The sequence below is a fragment of the Oryctolagus cuniculus genome, chromosome 18 (assembly GCF_051225735.1).
Source record: "Oryctolagus cuniculus isolate XC-2025 breed Fujian yellow rabbit chromosome 18, ASM5122573v1, whole genome shotgun sequence".
Taxonomy (NCBI): domain Eukaryota; kingdom Metazoa; phylum Chordata; class Mammalia; order Lagomorpha; family Leporidae; genus Oryctolagus; species Oryctolagus cuniculus.
In genome coordinates, this window is record NC_142884.1 from 61131105 (window position 1) to 61144685 (window position 13581).

General features: G+C 54.1%; 2 protein-coding genes across 5 annotated transcripts; one reads left to right on the forward strand and one right to left on the reverse strand.

Moving 5' to 3' along the window:
* Positions 1–15: 15 nt before the first annotated feature.
* Positions 16–8890, reverse strand: CENPT (centromere protein T). Of its 4 annotated transcripts, none has more exons than XM_089320299.1 (13): positions 8456–8890; positions 4228–4318; positions 4005–4092; positions 3793–3889; positions 3543–3679; positions 3400–3436; positions 3084–3226; positions 2240–2440; positions 1884–2003; positions 1211–1304; positions 516–683; positions 328–432; positions 16–248 (listed from the first exon to the last, which is right to left on the reverse strand). In XM_089320299.1, the coding sequence occupies exons 1-13, from the start codon at positions 8617–8619 to the stop codon at positions 125–127; spliced, it is 1569 nt and encodes a 522-aa protein (XP_089176425.1). In that variant the 5' UTR covers positions 8620–8890; the 3' UTR covers positions 16–124. The 4 variants fall into 4 exon arrangements, with proteins under 4 accessions (XP_089176425.1, XP_051702917.3, XP_051702916.3 ...); XM_051846957.3 differs by lacking the exon at positions 8456–8890 and adding an exon at positions 5473–6268 and having other exon boundaries at positions 1884–1973; XM_051846956.3 differs by lacking the exon at positions 8456–8890 and adding an exon at positions 5473–6268.
* Positions 8891–9253: 363 nt separating this feature from the next.
* On the forward strand, positions 9254–11139 carry THAP11 (THAP domain containing 11). The gene has a single exon (XM_008257483.5). It carries the CDS (start codon positions 9519–9521, stop codon positions 10479–10481), a length of 963 nt encoding a protein of 320 aa, XP_008255705.3. The 5' UTR covers positions 9254–9518; the 3' UTR covers positions 10482–11139.
* The last annotated feature ends 2442 nt before the right edge of the window (positions 11140–13581 follow it).

Sequence of the window (13581 nt, forward strand, 5' to 3'; positions counted from 1 at the left end):
ACAAAACGCAGAATGTTCCATGATACTTTACTTTATTGATGTTAGGAGGCAAGGAGGAGACCTGGAAGAGTATACAGGCCAAGGGACCCCAGATGCAGACAGGGCAAGTGTTGTGGCCTGGCCACTACTGGGCAGGGAAGACGGAATTGCCACTGAATGCACAGGGGATGAGCAGCTGCCGGTATTCCAGGGGCAGATGCCGCTCCACAAGGACGTGCAGTGAGACTTGGTCAGTGACCAGGCCCTGCCTGCAGCAGAGGGAGAGAACGGACAGATGGTGTCAGCGTCAGCACTCCCACACCCGCACCCCCCATTCCTCACACTCACCGCCGCATCAGCAGTTCCAGATCCTCCGGCCTCACAGTCTTGCGGCCAGCATGGGCAGCAAATACCTCCAGGTCATTGCAGAGATGCTGGAAATACTTGTCTAGACTGCCAAGGTGAGGGGAGGGAAGATGGACGGTCTGTTGCTGACCTGAGGGCGCCTCTCCCCACCCCAGGTGTCTAGAACTCACCATTTCTCCACCACCTCAAGAGCTGCCTTCTCCATGGGCATCTTAGCATAGAAGCTAAAGAGTTTTGCATAGTGGTTCAGTCCAGTCTTATGTGGATCCTGACGGGGCCTGGGGCCAGCAGCTCGGGGCCTGGGGGGACGCCTGGCCAACACAGGCTCTGAAGACACACTGGGGGCAGGAGTGGACAGAGATGGCTGAATTGCTGTCTGAAAAGGTCCCAATTCAAAGACAAGTTTTGCTGGCTCCTGTGGAGGCTGGGGACCATGTGCTAATCAACCTGGATTAGCAACCCCAGCCTTGGGGGGAGGGCAGGGGCCACCTAGAGGCCTAGTCTTTCCTTGGGTCCTGTTCCTTCCCAGACTGGACCCAATGTTTTAGTCTAGCCCCTGCTTGCTCAGGAACGTGACCTCCAGGCCACAAAATGGCTTTTTTCTCCCCTTAGTCCACGACTGCCTATCCCCTAATCCACCTCCAGGAAGCCTTCTGTGACTATATACTGATCTTGTACTTCCCCTCCACCCAGGTTCCTCTAAGCCTCCAGGATGACAGACACATTCTCAGGGAACATCCCCCAATGCGTGCCGCTCTGCTAGGTAACCATCTGTGTAACTATAGGAAGGGGACAACCGACGCCAGGGTCAGTGCCTGCCCCCTTCCCATGAAGACCATGAGGTGGCGGCGTCACGGGGTCTTACACTGCAGCACCAGGCCGCGGGGTTGGCTCAAGGAATGGAGGCGGCTGTTCAGCCTGGAGAAAGCTGGGGGTCCTGGAGGCCATTGCTGGACTTGCTGCGGAGGAAAGGCAGAGTCACAGGAGGCTCAGGCTTGACCATCCCACCTCGTCCCACAGGCCTGGTCCTTGTCCTCGCTCAAAAGTCCCACCAGCTCCAGCCACACAGTGACCCTCAGAGTCTTCCTGGCCCTCTAACACCCCTAGTACCTAGAAATACAACCCAAGCAAGCTCCTGTGATGTGTCAGGGCTTGAACACAATGTCACCATGTGGGGCCGGTGCTGTGGTGTAACAGGTTAAGCCGCCACCTGCGGGGCTGACATCCCATATGGGTGCTGGTTCAAGTCCCGGCTGCTCCTCTTTCAGTCCAGCTCTCTGCTATGGCCTGGGAAATCAGCGGAATATGGCCGAAGTGCAGGGGCCCCTGTACCTGCATGGAAGACCCGGAAGAAGGTCCTATCTCCTGATCAGCCGAGTTCTGACCATTGAGGCCACTTGCGGACTGAGCCAACAGATGGAAGACTTTGTCTCTCCCTCTCTCTGCGACTCTACCTCTCAACTAAATACATAAATCTTAAAAAAAAAAAAAAAAAAAAAAGCCACCACTCACCACGATCCCTGCTCTGGGCCTCTTACCTGCCCTGCCAGAGGGGTCCTCATCTCCTGAAGATACATCCGACTCCTCAGCCTCCACGGCGCCCTGGGATCCCATTGATTCTGTCACCTCTGGAGGAGCAGCAGGCCATGGATGTGGCTCTGAGAGCAGAAAGACAGAGTAGCAAAGACAGACCCGCCCACTGAGGGGAGACGGTCCAGAGCAGTACCAGGACACACAGATCTGCGATCTCCGGGCCCAACACTGACTCTGCTCTTAGAAGCAGGAGGGGCCCACAACCAGGAAGCACACATATGGGCTTGAGGATGGACAACCACTAGCGCCAACTCTCACCCAAGTTAAGCTTAGCTCCAGGCCACTTGTCCCACATACTCACTGTCATTTTGCAGCCCAGGCTGACTGCTCTGTGTCCAGTGGTCCACAGCCTTCTCTGTATCTTCAGTCTCATTGTGAGAGGGATGGGGCAGGGAGTGATGCACACTAGGGGAACGGCCAACCAAGGGCTGGGAGAAGGGCTGGGTGTCCTCCAACACAGTGTCCGTTGGCACAGTAGCCACAGGGGTTCTGAGGCTATTACCTAGAGGTCAAGGGCACTCAATGTATGCAATGCCTACCTGCTACTACCCAGAATTACCAGGCCCTGGGCTGTGGGCTCCCTGGGTCGGTCCCGAGGAAGAGAAGACAACACAGCCTTCAGCCTTACCTCCCTTGCACAGCTCTCGTGCTCTTGGCCTGGCATTCCCAGGCCTCCACAGCTGCTCCCTAGTCCCTGAGCAGCGCATCTGTGCCTCAGCTCTCCACTTCTCACTCTGCCCCTCTAGCCAGGACCCCCGTCTTACTATGGTGAATTTAAGCTAAAATCAAGTTCCTGGGTCTGCTCTGATCGGCTAGCTGATCCTGAAACTCTGCATTTTCAACCTGCCAACAAGCTCCAGCCACACCAACCTCCCTTCCACACTCTGTCCTGTAGCTTCTCAAGGATACGACGTTCTCAGAAACACTTGGAGAGGGCTCTTACAGGCCTGTGTAACCTACCACACTATCAAGGATGGAACACCTTGTGGAAAGAGAGCAGAAACTCTTCATAGACTTACTGGCCACGCTAGCTCCCTGGCTTTGGCCACACTGAGAAGGGAGCAATGCCAGACTCAGCACACCTCCTATCTATCATAGAGGGAGAACTTTCTCCAAAAGCCGCAAGTGGAAAACCTCAATGTTACCTGAAGGAGCCAAAGAAGTATCTCGCAGATCTTGCAAAAGGACACCCACGTCCACAGCTCGGCGGGTGGGGGGTCTACGGGCCAAACCAGGCCTCTTCACAGACTGTGGCTGAACAGGGGTGGCAAAGGTCAGGTTGAGAGAGCTGGTGGGAAGGAGGAGGCACATGGGGAAGTCAGGCACCTGAGCTCTCGTCACTCTGAATGCAGCCACTGTGCCGAGAGGCTAAGACAGTCAGGGAGCAATGTGACAGATTCCACCTCAGCCAGTACCCTGCCTCCCCGAGCTTCTCCACCAAACCCAAACAAGCAGCATCACCTGGTGAGGGAGGAGGCGCCGGCAGTCTCAGGAGGCTCTGTCAACGACCAGCGAGAGGATGTAAAAACAAGAAATCACATAAGTTACCAGGCCCTCTCAGGGAGGAGAAACCGGGTACCAACAGATGGTGCCCAGGGCCTCACCTTGGGAGAGAGGCAGCCCTTGGTCCACTTCTTGCTGAAACACTGACAGCCTCAGCCTCTGCTTCCTCCTGCCACGGGCCAACAGGCCTGGCGCCAGGCTCGTGGTGGGCTCAAGTTCAGGAAGTTGCAGCTCCAGGCTACAAAGATGGAGTTCATCTCAGAGAAGCCTAATTCTGGCTCTGGGGGCTCTCAAGAAGCTCCCCATTAGATCCGCCCAACAGCCCAGTCCAACGGGGAGACTACTCTTCACCTGCCCCGACTGCTTTCCCGTCTAGGGGGCTGGACCACCGGCGGCGCTGGTGCGGGCTTCACCACTGACTTTGGCACAAGGACAGAAGATTCTGGGGCTGTAAACAACACCGAGAGGCTGGGGCTGACAGGACAGGCTTCCTGAAGGAAGGCTACCACAGGACCAGTGTTGGACTGGCCGCCGACTCTGCCCACCGGCCAGCACCCACTGACCTGTAAGTAGGATGTTCTTCAGCAGAGTCCGGGGTGTCTGTTCGTCCAGGTGTCTACTGGCCTGGGTGTGGGCCAGTCGGCTGACAGACTATGAACAAAAGCACCAAACAACCAGTCTGTTTGCTTAGAAATTCCCTCAAGGTACGCACCAGAGTACAGCTAGACTTGAGCGACCCCTGAAGGCAACCAGGACCCTAGAATGGCCAGTGGGCTGGGCACTTACCCTGGTCCCATGGGAGTGTCGTCTGGCAGTCGACTTTCTTTGGCTGCTCCGCCTCCTGGGTGAAGGCGTTTCAAGCAGGGTTCTCTGGGTCCTGTATAAAGATCAGTGGATGTGGGAATTACAGAGGGGCTGGGGGTAGGGGGCAGAGGATGAAGGCCCGACTTGCCTTCACCAGGGGTCTTGGCCTGAAGCCCTTTAGTGCCTCCCGTAGTCCCTGTTCCCGGCCCTGGGTCAACAGGAGTGTAGGTGAAGGAGAACCCCAGGCTATGGAAGAGACAAGGAACATGACTGACTCAGCCAGAAAGAGCGGCTGAGGTGTCACAGAGGTGACCACAGCAGAATCCTAAGAGGACAGCAGTGGCTGACTGCTGACAAGAGGAGCAACGGAAGGGTATCCATCCCAGACTTTAAAATAGCAACCTTTGTACTCCAAAAATACGTGCAATTACCGTGTGTCCACTAAAAAAAAAAAAAAAAAAAAAAAAAAAAAAAAAAAAAAAAACACACACACACACACACAAAAAACCTTTCTTTAAAATCCAAGGATATCTGCGTATTCTTAAGGGTTCTAAGTATTTGTCAGGATATGACAGCAACTTTCACATGAGCCACCCCAGCCCTCGTCTCTCCACTGCAATCAGGTCCCAGAGCCAGGTTAACGTCGCCAGGGCTCCCAACTCATCAGCACTACCACGAGTGGCTTCCCGTCCCCTATAAAGGAACTGCACTGGCTCAGGCCGACAGATACCAACTTCTGCACACTCTGCACCCATGAGCTCACCACGTCCCTCACAAACTGACACTCCCGCCAAGTCAGGCCAAGTTCCCTGCTCCCCAGCAAAGCGACTTTCCAGTTCCTGCCTCCCGACTGGGCTCTCCGGCTCCTCGCCCATCTTCCAGCTGGGAGCCACAGAGACAACAGCGAAAGGTGGAGAAGTTCAAGGCAGAGCCTGGACACACACCCCCTGGGCTGCTGTGAAAGTAACCCAGAGAACAGAACAGAAACTCAGACTCTGAGCGCCTGTCCGTCCCTCGGGTCGGGCTCTGTGGTCCCGAGGCCGGGCTGCCCCGAACCCCAAGAAGTGGGGGCATAAACATCTGCGCCCGCACCCAGCTGGGGCGGTGACGTCAGTTCTCAGGGATCTGGACTCAGTGTCTCTCTCCGAACGGGGGTGGCACCAGATTCCACCCCGATCTCACTCCCGCGCCCCGACGCTCAAGCACTCGAGCAGCACCCTCCAGTACCCAGCTCGAATACTCCGGGGTCGCCGCGGGGAGCGCGAGTCCGCTGTATCCAACACGCGCCGTAGCAGCGTGCGCGTCGTAGGCTCGCTGTTGGGACTGTAGCCGTCAGCCATGGCTTCAGCCGCCCAGCGTCTCAACCGCCCCCACAGCCGCAGCCGCAGCGTTCCCGCCACCCTATTTAAGGGAAGTCTCGCGATACTGCTGCACAGGCCCACGGGAATTGTAGTTCTCGCCCTACCGCGGCACGCTGCGTGTTGCGTGGTGATCTGGAACCCTGGCCTCATGAGGATCCCTACGTGGAGTGAGCCTGGGCAAGTGGATGCAACCGATCCAAGTCTTGGTTTTCTCGTCTGTACATTGAAGATGATACACACCTAATAAGGAACGTGTAATGATTTCATGAATCAATGCTTCATGCTGGTCTGATACTGGGAAAGAGAGAATCAATAAACAGCCGTCACTATTAGAATACCACTCTGCCGGCTCAATAGGCTAATCCTCCGCCTGCGGCGCCGGCACACCAGGTTCTAGTCCCAGTTGGGGCGCCGGATTCTGTCCCGCTTGCCCCTCTTCCAGGCCAGTTCTCTGCTGTGGCCAGGGAGTGCAGTGGAGGATGGCCCAAGTGCTTGGGACCTGTACCCCAAGGGAGACCAGGATAAGTACCTGGCTCCTGCCATCAGATCAGCACGGTGCAACAGCCGCCGCTGCCATTGGAGGGTGAACCAACGGCAAAGGAAGACCTTTCTCTCTGTCTCTCTCTCTCTCTCTCACTGTCCACTCTGCCTGTCAAAAAACAAACAAACAAAAAAACACCACTCAGTCCCATCTCCCTCTCCCAGAAAGGGGAGACACTTGAGCCTGGGAAAAGAACTTTGTGCTATGGGTGACCTGGTCAGCTTTGCATAAGTAAGAGCTCTGTAGGGTCTAGGGTCTGAATCTATCAGAAGAGACTAGGTTTATAGGCTCCAGGTTTAGTTACTGAGTCATTTGTGATCCGGAACAAATGTTGGTATCTCTAAACAAGGCCGCTGTGGAATGAATCCCAGTTATAAAAGTTCTGTTAATGCTGGAAGTGCTTACCATATTTTCCACCAGTTGATAGTCCTGCTCCCAGATTGAGTGTTAGGTACCTGATACCCCACACAGGCATGAACATGTATGTGCTTGTTAGAAAATGGAGAAGCAAAGAGGGCCGGTGTGGTGGCAGAGGCCGGAGTCTGGCTGCTTCACTTCCCATCCAGCTCCCTGGAATGTGCCTGAGCAAGCAGTGGAAGATGACCCAAGTACTTGGGCCCCTGCCACCCCTGTGAGTGGTCATGATTGAGTTTCTGGGTCCTCGCTTCAGCTTGGCCCAGACCTGGTGTTGCAGCCATTTACAGAGTGAACTGGTGGATGGTTCATTGTCTGTCTTTATTATAAATAAATAAATAATTTTTAAAAAATGGAGCAAAGAAAAATAGATTTTTGCTTCTCAAAGAGAGTTGCAGAAGAAAAGCATAACCAATATTTCTTATCATTTAGATCTGATTTCCCTGTTATCTGAGTTTGCCAGTCCTTTACAGACACATTTTGATGATAACTATCAACTACCTAAATGCAATATTTGTTTATTAGTAAAGCTTGAACTGGATAATAGAAAGAAAACACCAACATCTTTCAAAAAAGTTCGAAACAGGAGCTTAAGTCTGTGCACTTATTCTGTGTGCTCATATAGTTGATTAAGCTTCATAGTAATTAATGGTTTAAAGCAGGTTAAGCCGCCGTCTGCAGTGCCAGCATCCCATATGGGCACCTGATCAATTCCTGGCTGCTCCACTTCTGATCCAGCTCCCTAGTAATGCACCTGGAAGAACAGTGAAAGATGGTCCAAGTGTTTGGGTCCCTGCACCCACATGGGAGACCCAAAGGAAAGCTCCTGGCTCCTGGCTTTGGCCTGGCCCAGCCCTAGCCGTTGTGGCCACTTGGGGAGTAAACCAGTGGATGGAGGATCTCTTTCTCTCTTCTCTCTCTGTATCTCTGCCTTTCAAATAAATACATTTTTTAAAGCTAATAATAAAGTTAACAAGTTTTTTTCTTTTGTAAGTTTTTGTTTATTTAAAGATTTATTTATTTATTTGAAAGGCAGAGTTACAGAGAGAGGGGGAGAGACAGAGATGTTCCATCTGCTGGTTCACTCCCCAAATGGTTGCAAAGGCCTAAAGCCAGGAGCCTGGAACTCCATCCGGGTCTCCCACGTAGGGGCAGGTGCCCAAACACTAGGGCCAAATGCTGCATTCCAAGGTGCATTAGCAGGGGGCTGTAGCAGACGTGGAGCAGCCGGGCCTTGGACCTTCACAGGGGATTCCCAACAGCAGCCCAACCTGCTTCGCCACAATGCCGGCCTCTTTTGCAAGCTTTCAAATACCCTGCCTGTTTTGTTTTTATATAAAATAATTATAAATAACACATACTAGGGTTCCATTTCATATCTGTGAGGGAAAAAAATGAGCGTATGTCAAGAGAAAGGGTGAAGAGGCCCAAGAAAAAGTGAGCAGAAGTGGGAATTCAGCAAAAGCAGGCTGGTTTGTAGCCCATTCCTGGGGAGAATTGCCTGGCTCCTCCCACATTTTCCAAAGGCCTTGGTCGCCATTTTCCCCCCCAAAGCAGTGGAGCTGGGCAGGCTGTTTTGTTGTAATGCAAATTAGTTTGCCTATTCCACAAGCCATTTTGGATTAGCTGGTTCCAGCCGGGCTACTCTGCTTCTGAGCCAGTTTCCTGCTAAGCCCGCCTAGGGCAGCAGATGATGGCTCTAGTACCTGAATCCTGGCCACCCACGTGGGAGACCCGGATGGAGTTAGAGCTCTTGGCTTCGGCCTTTTGGGGGCATTTGGGGATGGAAGATCCTTGTCACTCTGCTTTCAAATAAATTAATACTTTTTTTTTTTTTTTAAAGGAAGGAACCTTATAATAACCCCAAGTTGCCTGCGGAATAAAAATCTCAAACCTTTTAATACGGCTCAGTCGAATCTTTCCCGCCTTCTGCGGTCCTCCTCCCAGGCTCAATAGGGCGGGGCAACTACCCCTCCCCACCCAAGCTTTTCCACGTTTTTTCTTCTTGGACCCTGGCCCCCATTTTCTCCTCTGTCCTGTTGATTCCTTTCTACGCATTTACATCTGTCCTCCAAAAAGGCATTCCTCCAGGTGGTCTGGTTCCACACTCCACTGCTTTGCAGATAGGCAGGTGCCCATTTAAGTCACTAAGGGAATCAACGCACGCAGCGGCTGAATCGGGATTGTCCTCAGAGCAGTGAAAGGTGCTCCTGACGCCCTTCGGACGCCGGGGCCCATGTTTCTTCTCACTCCCCCTGCAGGAATGTCATCGATTCTAAGGCACGGGGTTTGGGATCTCTTGGGGTAGGGAACAACCTCGCCCCAATTCTGGTCCACAGTAACCCGACCTCTCCCTTAGGCGGCGCGCAAGGCCGCGCCCACCGAGCTCAGCGCCAGGCATCACGGGACTTGTAGTCTCCGTGAGGGCACACTTACGGCGCTTGCGCACTTGTGAGGGGGCACGTTCCTCACCCCCATCAGGATTCCGGGTCCTTGTGAGGGACAGTCCCTGCAACAGCGTTCCAACCGGACACAGCGCTCTCGTCCTCCAGGAACAAGCCAGGTCGGGGAATACTCCGCTCTGCAAAGGTTGTTGGAGGGCTTTGAAAAGCGGTAGGAATAAGCACGCCCCCTCTCCGGAAGTGAGCGACGCCTGGCGCGGTGCATTGTGGGGGGCGTAGTCCTCCTTCCCAGGCGGTCCTTCGCGGCGTCCCCGGGGCCGACTCCCGAGCGCAGGCGGGCGGCCGGGCAGGCGTCGCAGCGCGGGCCGGCGGGAAGCGTACTCTGGGCACGGGGCGCCGGGCAGGCCCGGCTGCGCCAGGCGGCAGTAGTGGGAGGCTGCCTAAAGCCTCGCGCGGCGCCGCCCGTCGAAGGGCGGGCGGCGGCGGACCGACCCGGCCGTCGAAGGGCGCAGGAGGCCGGAGGGGCCGTGCTGGGCGGCGCGGCGCAGCGCAGCCATGCCTGGCTTTACGTGCTGCGTACCGGGCTGCTACAATAACTCGCACCGGGACAAGGCGCTGCACTTCTACACGTTTCCTAAGGACGCTGAGCTACGGCGCCTGTGGCTGAAGAACGTGTCCCGTGCCGGCGTCAGTGGGTGCTTCTCCACCTTCCAGCCCACCACGGGCCACCGTCTCTGCAGCGTTCACTTCCAGGGCGGCCGCAAGACCTACACGGTGCGTGTCCCCACCATCTTCCCGCTGCGCGGCGTCAATGAGCGCAAAGTAGCGCGCAGACCCGCGGGAGCTGCGGCGGCTCGCCGCAGGCAGCAGCAGCAGCAGCAGCAGCAGCAACAACAACAGCAGCAGCAACAGCAACAGCAGCAGCAACAGCAGCAGCAGCAACAGCAGCAGCAGCAACAGCAGCAGCAAGCGTCGCCGTCCGCCTCCACTGCCCAGACCTCCCAGCTGCAGCCCAACCTGGTGTCTGCCTCCGCGGCCGTGCTCCTCACCCTTCAGGCCGCCGTAGACAGCAACCAGGCTCCGGGATCCGTACCGCCGGCTCCCACCACCCCCTCCGGAGAAGACGTGAAGCCCATCGACCTTACTGTGCAGGTGGAGTTCGCAGCCGCAGAGGGTGCGGCCGCAGCAGCTGCTGCGTCGGAGCTAGAGGCCGCCACAGCGGGGCTGGAGGCCGCCGAGTGCCCCATGGGCCCCCAGTTGGTGGTGGTCGGGGAAGAGGGCTTCCCTGACACTGGCTCCGACCACTCTTACTCGCTGTCGTCAGGCACCACGGAGGAGGAGCTGCTGCGCAAGCTGAACGAGCAGCGGGATATCCTGGCGCTGATGGAAGTGAAGATGAAAGAGATGAAGGGCAGCATCCGTCACCTGCGTCTCACCGAGGCCAAGTTGCGCGAAGAGCTGCGCGAGAAGGATCGTCTCCTGGCCATGGCTGTGATCCGCAAGAAGCACGGGATGTGAACGGGTCGCCCTGCGGCCTGCGGCAGTCCTCAGGCCGCTGTGGGACTCCCCTGGACTCCTGGGGCACTAGTTGACAGTACTGAGGATTAGGGCAGCTGGACTCATGCTGGTGATCTGGCGATCTCACTTGTTTCCTCCGTACACAGCGGTCTGGGGCCTCCGACTCTGCACTGGTGACACCAGCATTTGTGACTTGGTTTACCCTCTTTCCCCAGTTTATGTTGCAGATTCTGGTCAAGCAGAGGCTTCAGAACCAGTGAACTTGAAACTTAACCCCTGAGGGTTGCAGGTGGGATGCCCAGGGACTGTGGGTTTGGGAAAACCACTCCTTAAGGTTGGCCGGCAGTCGGAAGCGATTCTTCTGTGTGTAGTGGTGATAGTTCCAAGTAACATCAGTTCTCGTTTTCATGCTTTTGCTTCCCAGGTGCAGCTCTGTGATTCTGATGGGGACTGGTAGATCTGTGCCTCTTCCTCCTGGGACCTCCCTCCCCAGGGGAACTGGGTGACCTGCTGATGGAGATCCAGCTTGCCAGGGACTTAGGTTTATCCTGTTCTGTTTGCTACTGGTTACAAATTCTATTTTCTGTACAATTAGTCAGACTAAAGTTTTCACTGTGTTTGTTTGGCAGGACAAATTAAACAAAAAGTAAGGTTTGTATTTGGGTTTCGCCATTTTATTTTTTACAAAAACTCAGCTAAGTGTCCTTGAAACGGTGAAATAGGCTTCGGTCTTATTTGAAAGGTTGATGTTGAGTGGAGATGACTGAATGATCAGGTTTCTCTGAAAAGGAGCCCTAAGTACACAGACCCTGGCTTCAGGGGTCCTCACAGAGCTCCAGGCCCAGCTCACCCTAAAGAGTTTGGAAACTACCAGATGGCTGCAGTTTGTCCATGGGTTGTCTCCCTGTGTCCTTTTAACAAGAAGCAGCAACTGAGAACTAAGCTGAATTCATACCTACCGCTGAGGGTTTTGACTTCTTCCTGGAGTTGACTTTTGCTCACCATTTCCTCCCTCAGGTCTAGCACAGTGGCTGGTACACATGTGCATGCATTACTTGATTAATTGGTAAAGACCACAGCTAGATCCAGCCATGGCTCATTTAGGCACAGATTTGCACAGAGCTCTTGTCCTTCAGTGTAATTGGGCTGGACTCATCGAGGGTATTAAAGTGTTGGGATTTGTGGTTGGCTACTTCTGTTTTTCTTCAGATTGGATATCAGAGTGGTGGGGGGTGACATTTTTATCTATAGCTTTCAGTAATTTAGCTCAAAGCCAATAAAGAGAGGTGAATGCCTTTAAAGTGAGTCCTGTTTAGGTGTTGGGACACAAAATCGACTTTCTTGGGCTCCATAAAATGATTCCCTTCTCTGTGTTAGACACAATACCTAGGGACCTGCCTTGTGGCTGCAAGGTGGAGTGGCACAAAAACTAGTCTCTGCTTCCCTTCATGTCACTGGGCACAAATAATTTGGTGGGGAAGTGAGGGTGGTGTAGCATAGGGGCCTGGTGAGGAGTGGGTTCAGTCTCTTCCTAGAGTTAATTCTGGCTCTGGTGGGGGTAGGTTTGGTCTTTGCTTTCTTAAGGTTAGTTTTGGCTAGTAATAGGTGGTGGAACAGAGCAGTGCATTTCCAGGCCAGCTGGGACAGAAGCCCTTTGCATGCCTCTGTTAGGCCAGTGTCACATGTCCCTACTCCCCTTTGACAGTAGGGCTTCCCCAGACTCCAGCTATACTCTTCAGTGTATCCTTAAGCTCCTGTTTGTTTAGAAATATTTATTTGAAAGAAAGAGAGGGAGATATCTTCCATCCACTGGTTCATTCCCCAAATGGCCCCAACAGCTGGGGCTGGGCCAGGTCAAAACCACAGCCCAGAATGCTATCCAGGTCTCCCATATGGGTGCAGGGGCCCAAGTACTTGGACTGTCATCTGCCACTCTGCCAGCAGAGAGCTGGATCGCAAGCAGAGCAGCTGGGACCGGAGCTTGCACACAGATACGGGATGCAGGTTGTATCACAAGCTTTGCCTGACTGTGCCACAGTGCTGGTTAGGAGCTCCTGTTTTTTTGATGAGATTCCTGCTGTTTCTGCTTTGGCTCTCCTGAACCTCTTAGCAGCACTACTTGGACCCTCTATGGTGTCTGCAGTTAGGTACATACAACACGTCCAGTGTTTTGGCTTTTTGGAGGACGGATCACCAAGCAAGGGAGTTCCCAGATGGCAGATGCACTACAAACAGGAGCAGAGTTCTCACCAACTTAGTAATAAAAACAGCGCCTAGTCAGGCAAAGTGTAGTTTGAATGAACTTAGGCTTTAAGGGAGAGGGTGGGGGTGAGTAGAATAGGCGTGCTGAGAGATCCTGGGAAGGCGGAACGGCTTGCAGCTGCCTACCTAGAGAATCCTTATAGCTGTTTCTCCTACCTGAGGTCCCCTGGCTTGCCCAACACAGGCTTTCAAATGTTTGTGTTACCAAGGAAATGATGAAATGCGTGTTCAAAGGAAAGGGGGGAGGGCTGTTTACAATCTGGTCTCTAAAGTGATGGGGAAACTGGGTGAGCCGTATCCTTCCACATTGATAAAAATGAAAGTTCTGTCTGCTGCAACAACGACAAAAAATGTTTTGGAGACCCCTGTCTACAGAGTGGTCTTCAAAAAGTTCGTGGAAATGCGTATTATAAAAAACAGGCATGGATTTCAAATTCTTGCTCCAAAATACTTTTAATTCCATTCTCCACGAACTTTTTGAAATATTCTTCTCCAAGTCTGAGAGTAATCATTTCTCCAACCAAGCCCTACCTGAGCAGCGTTTGCGTCTGCTGGAAAACCAGCTTTGGGGTCGATTAGCCCCGGAACGGAGCACGAATGTTGGGACAACAGAAGCTGTTGGTTCCAACGGGGTGGGCTAAAGCCGCACAGCTTCCAAGAGGCGGCCAGAACCTTGAAAGGGGGGTTTCGGGAGCGGAAACAGTCCAGGGGCCTAGGAAAGGGCGGCTGGGCCAGCTGGGGGCTGGCCGGGCTCCCATAGAGGCGGGGCCAACTCCCCATCCACCGTGCAGCTGGGGCGGGGCCAGGCCAGCTGGGACCGGGCGACAACAGAGCCCTG

Bases quoted from the DNA above. Each gene is read 5' to 3' on its own strand.
- CENPT (XM_051846956.3), bottom strand. From the start codon at position 5,756: ATGAGGCCAGGGTTCCAGATCACCACGCAACACGCAGCGTGCCGCGGT. The intron at 3,437-3,542 runs GTGAGGCCCTGG...GGTCGTTGACAG, and splicing joins AGGGCTGCCTCTCTCCCAAG to AGCCTCCTGAGACTGCCGGC. The intron at 249-327 runs GTGAGTGTGAGG...CCTCTGCTGCAG, and splicing joins CTGGAACTGCTGATGCGGCG to GCAGGGCCTGGTCACTGACC.
- THAP11 (XM_008257483.5), top strand. From the start codon at position 9,519: ATGCCTGGCTTTACGTGCTGCGTACCGGGCTGCTACAATAACTCGCAC.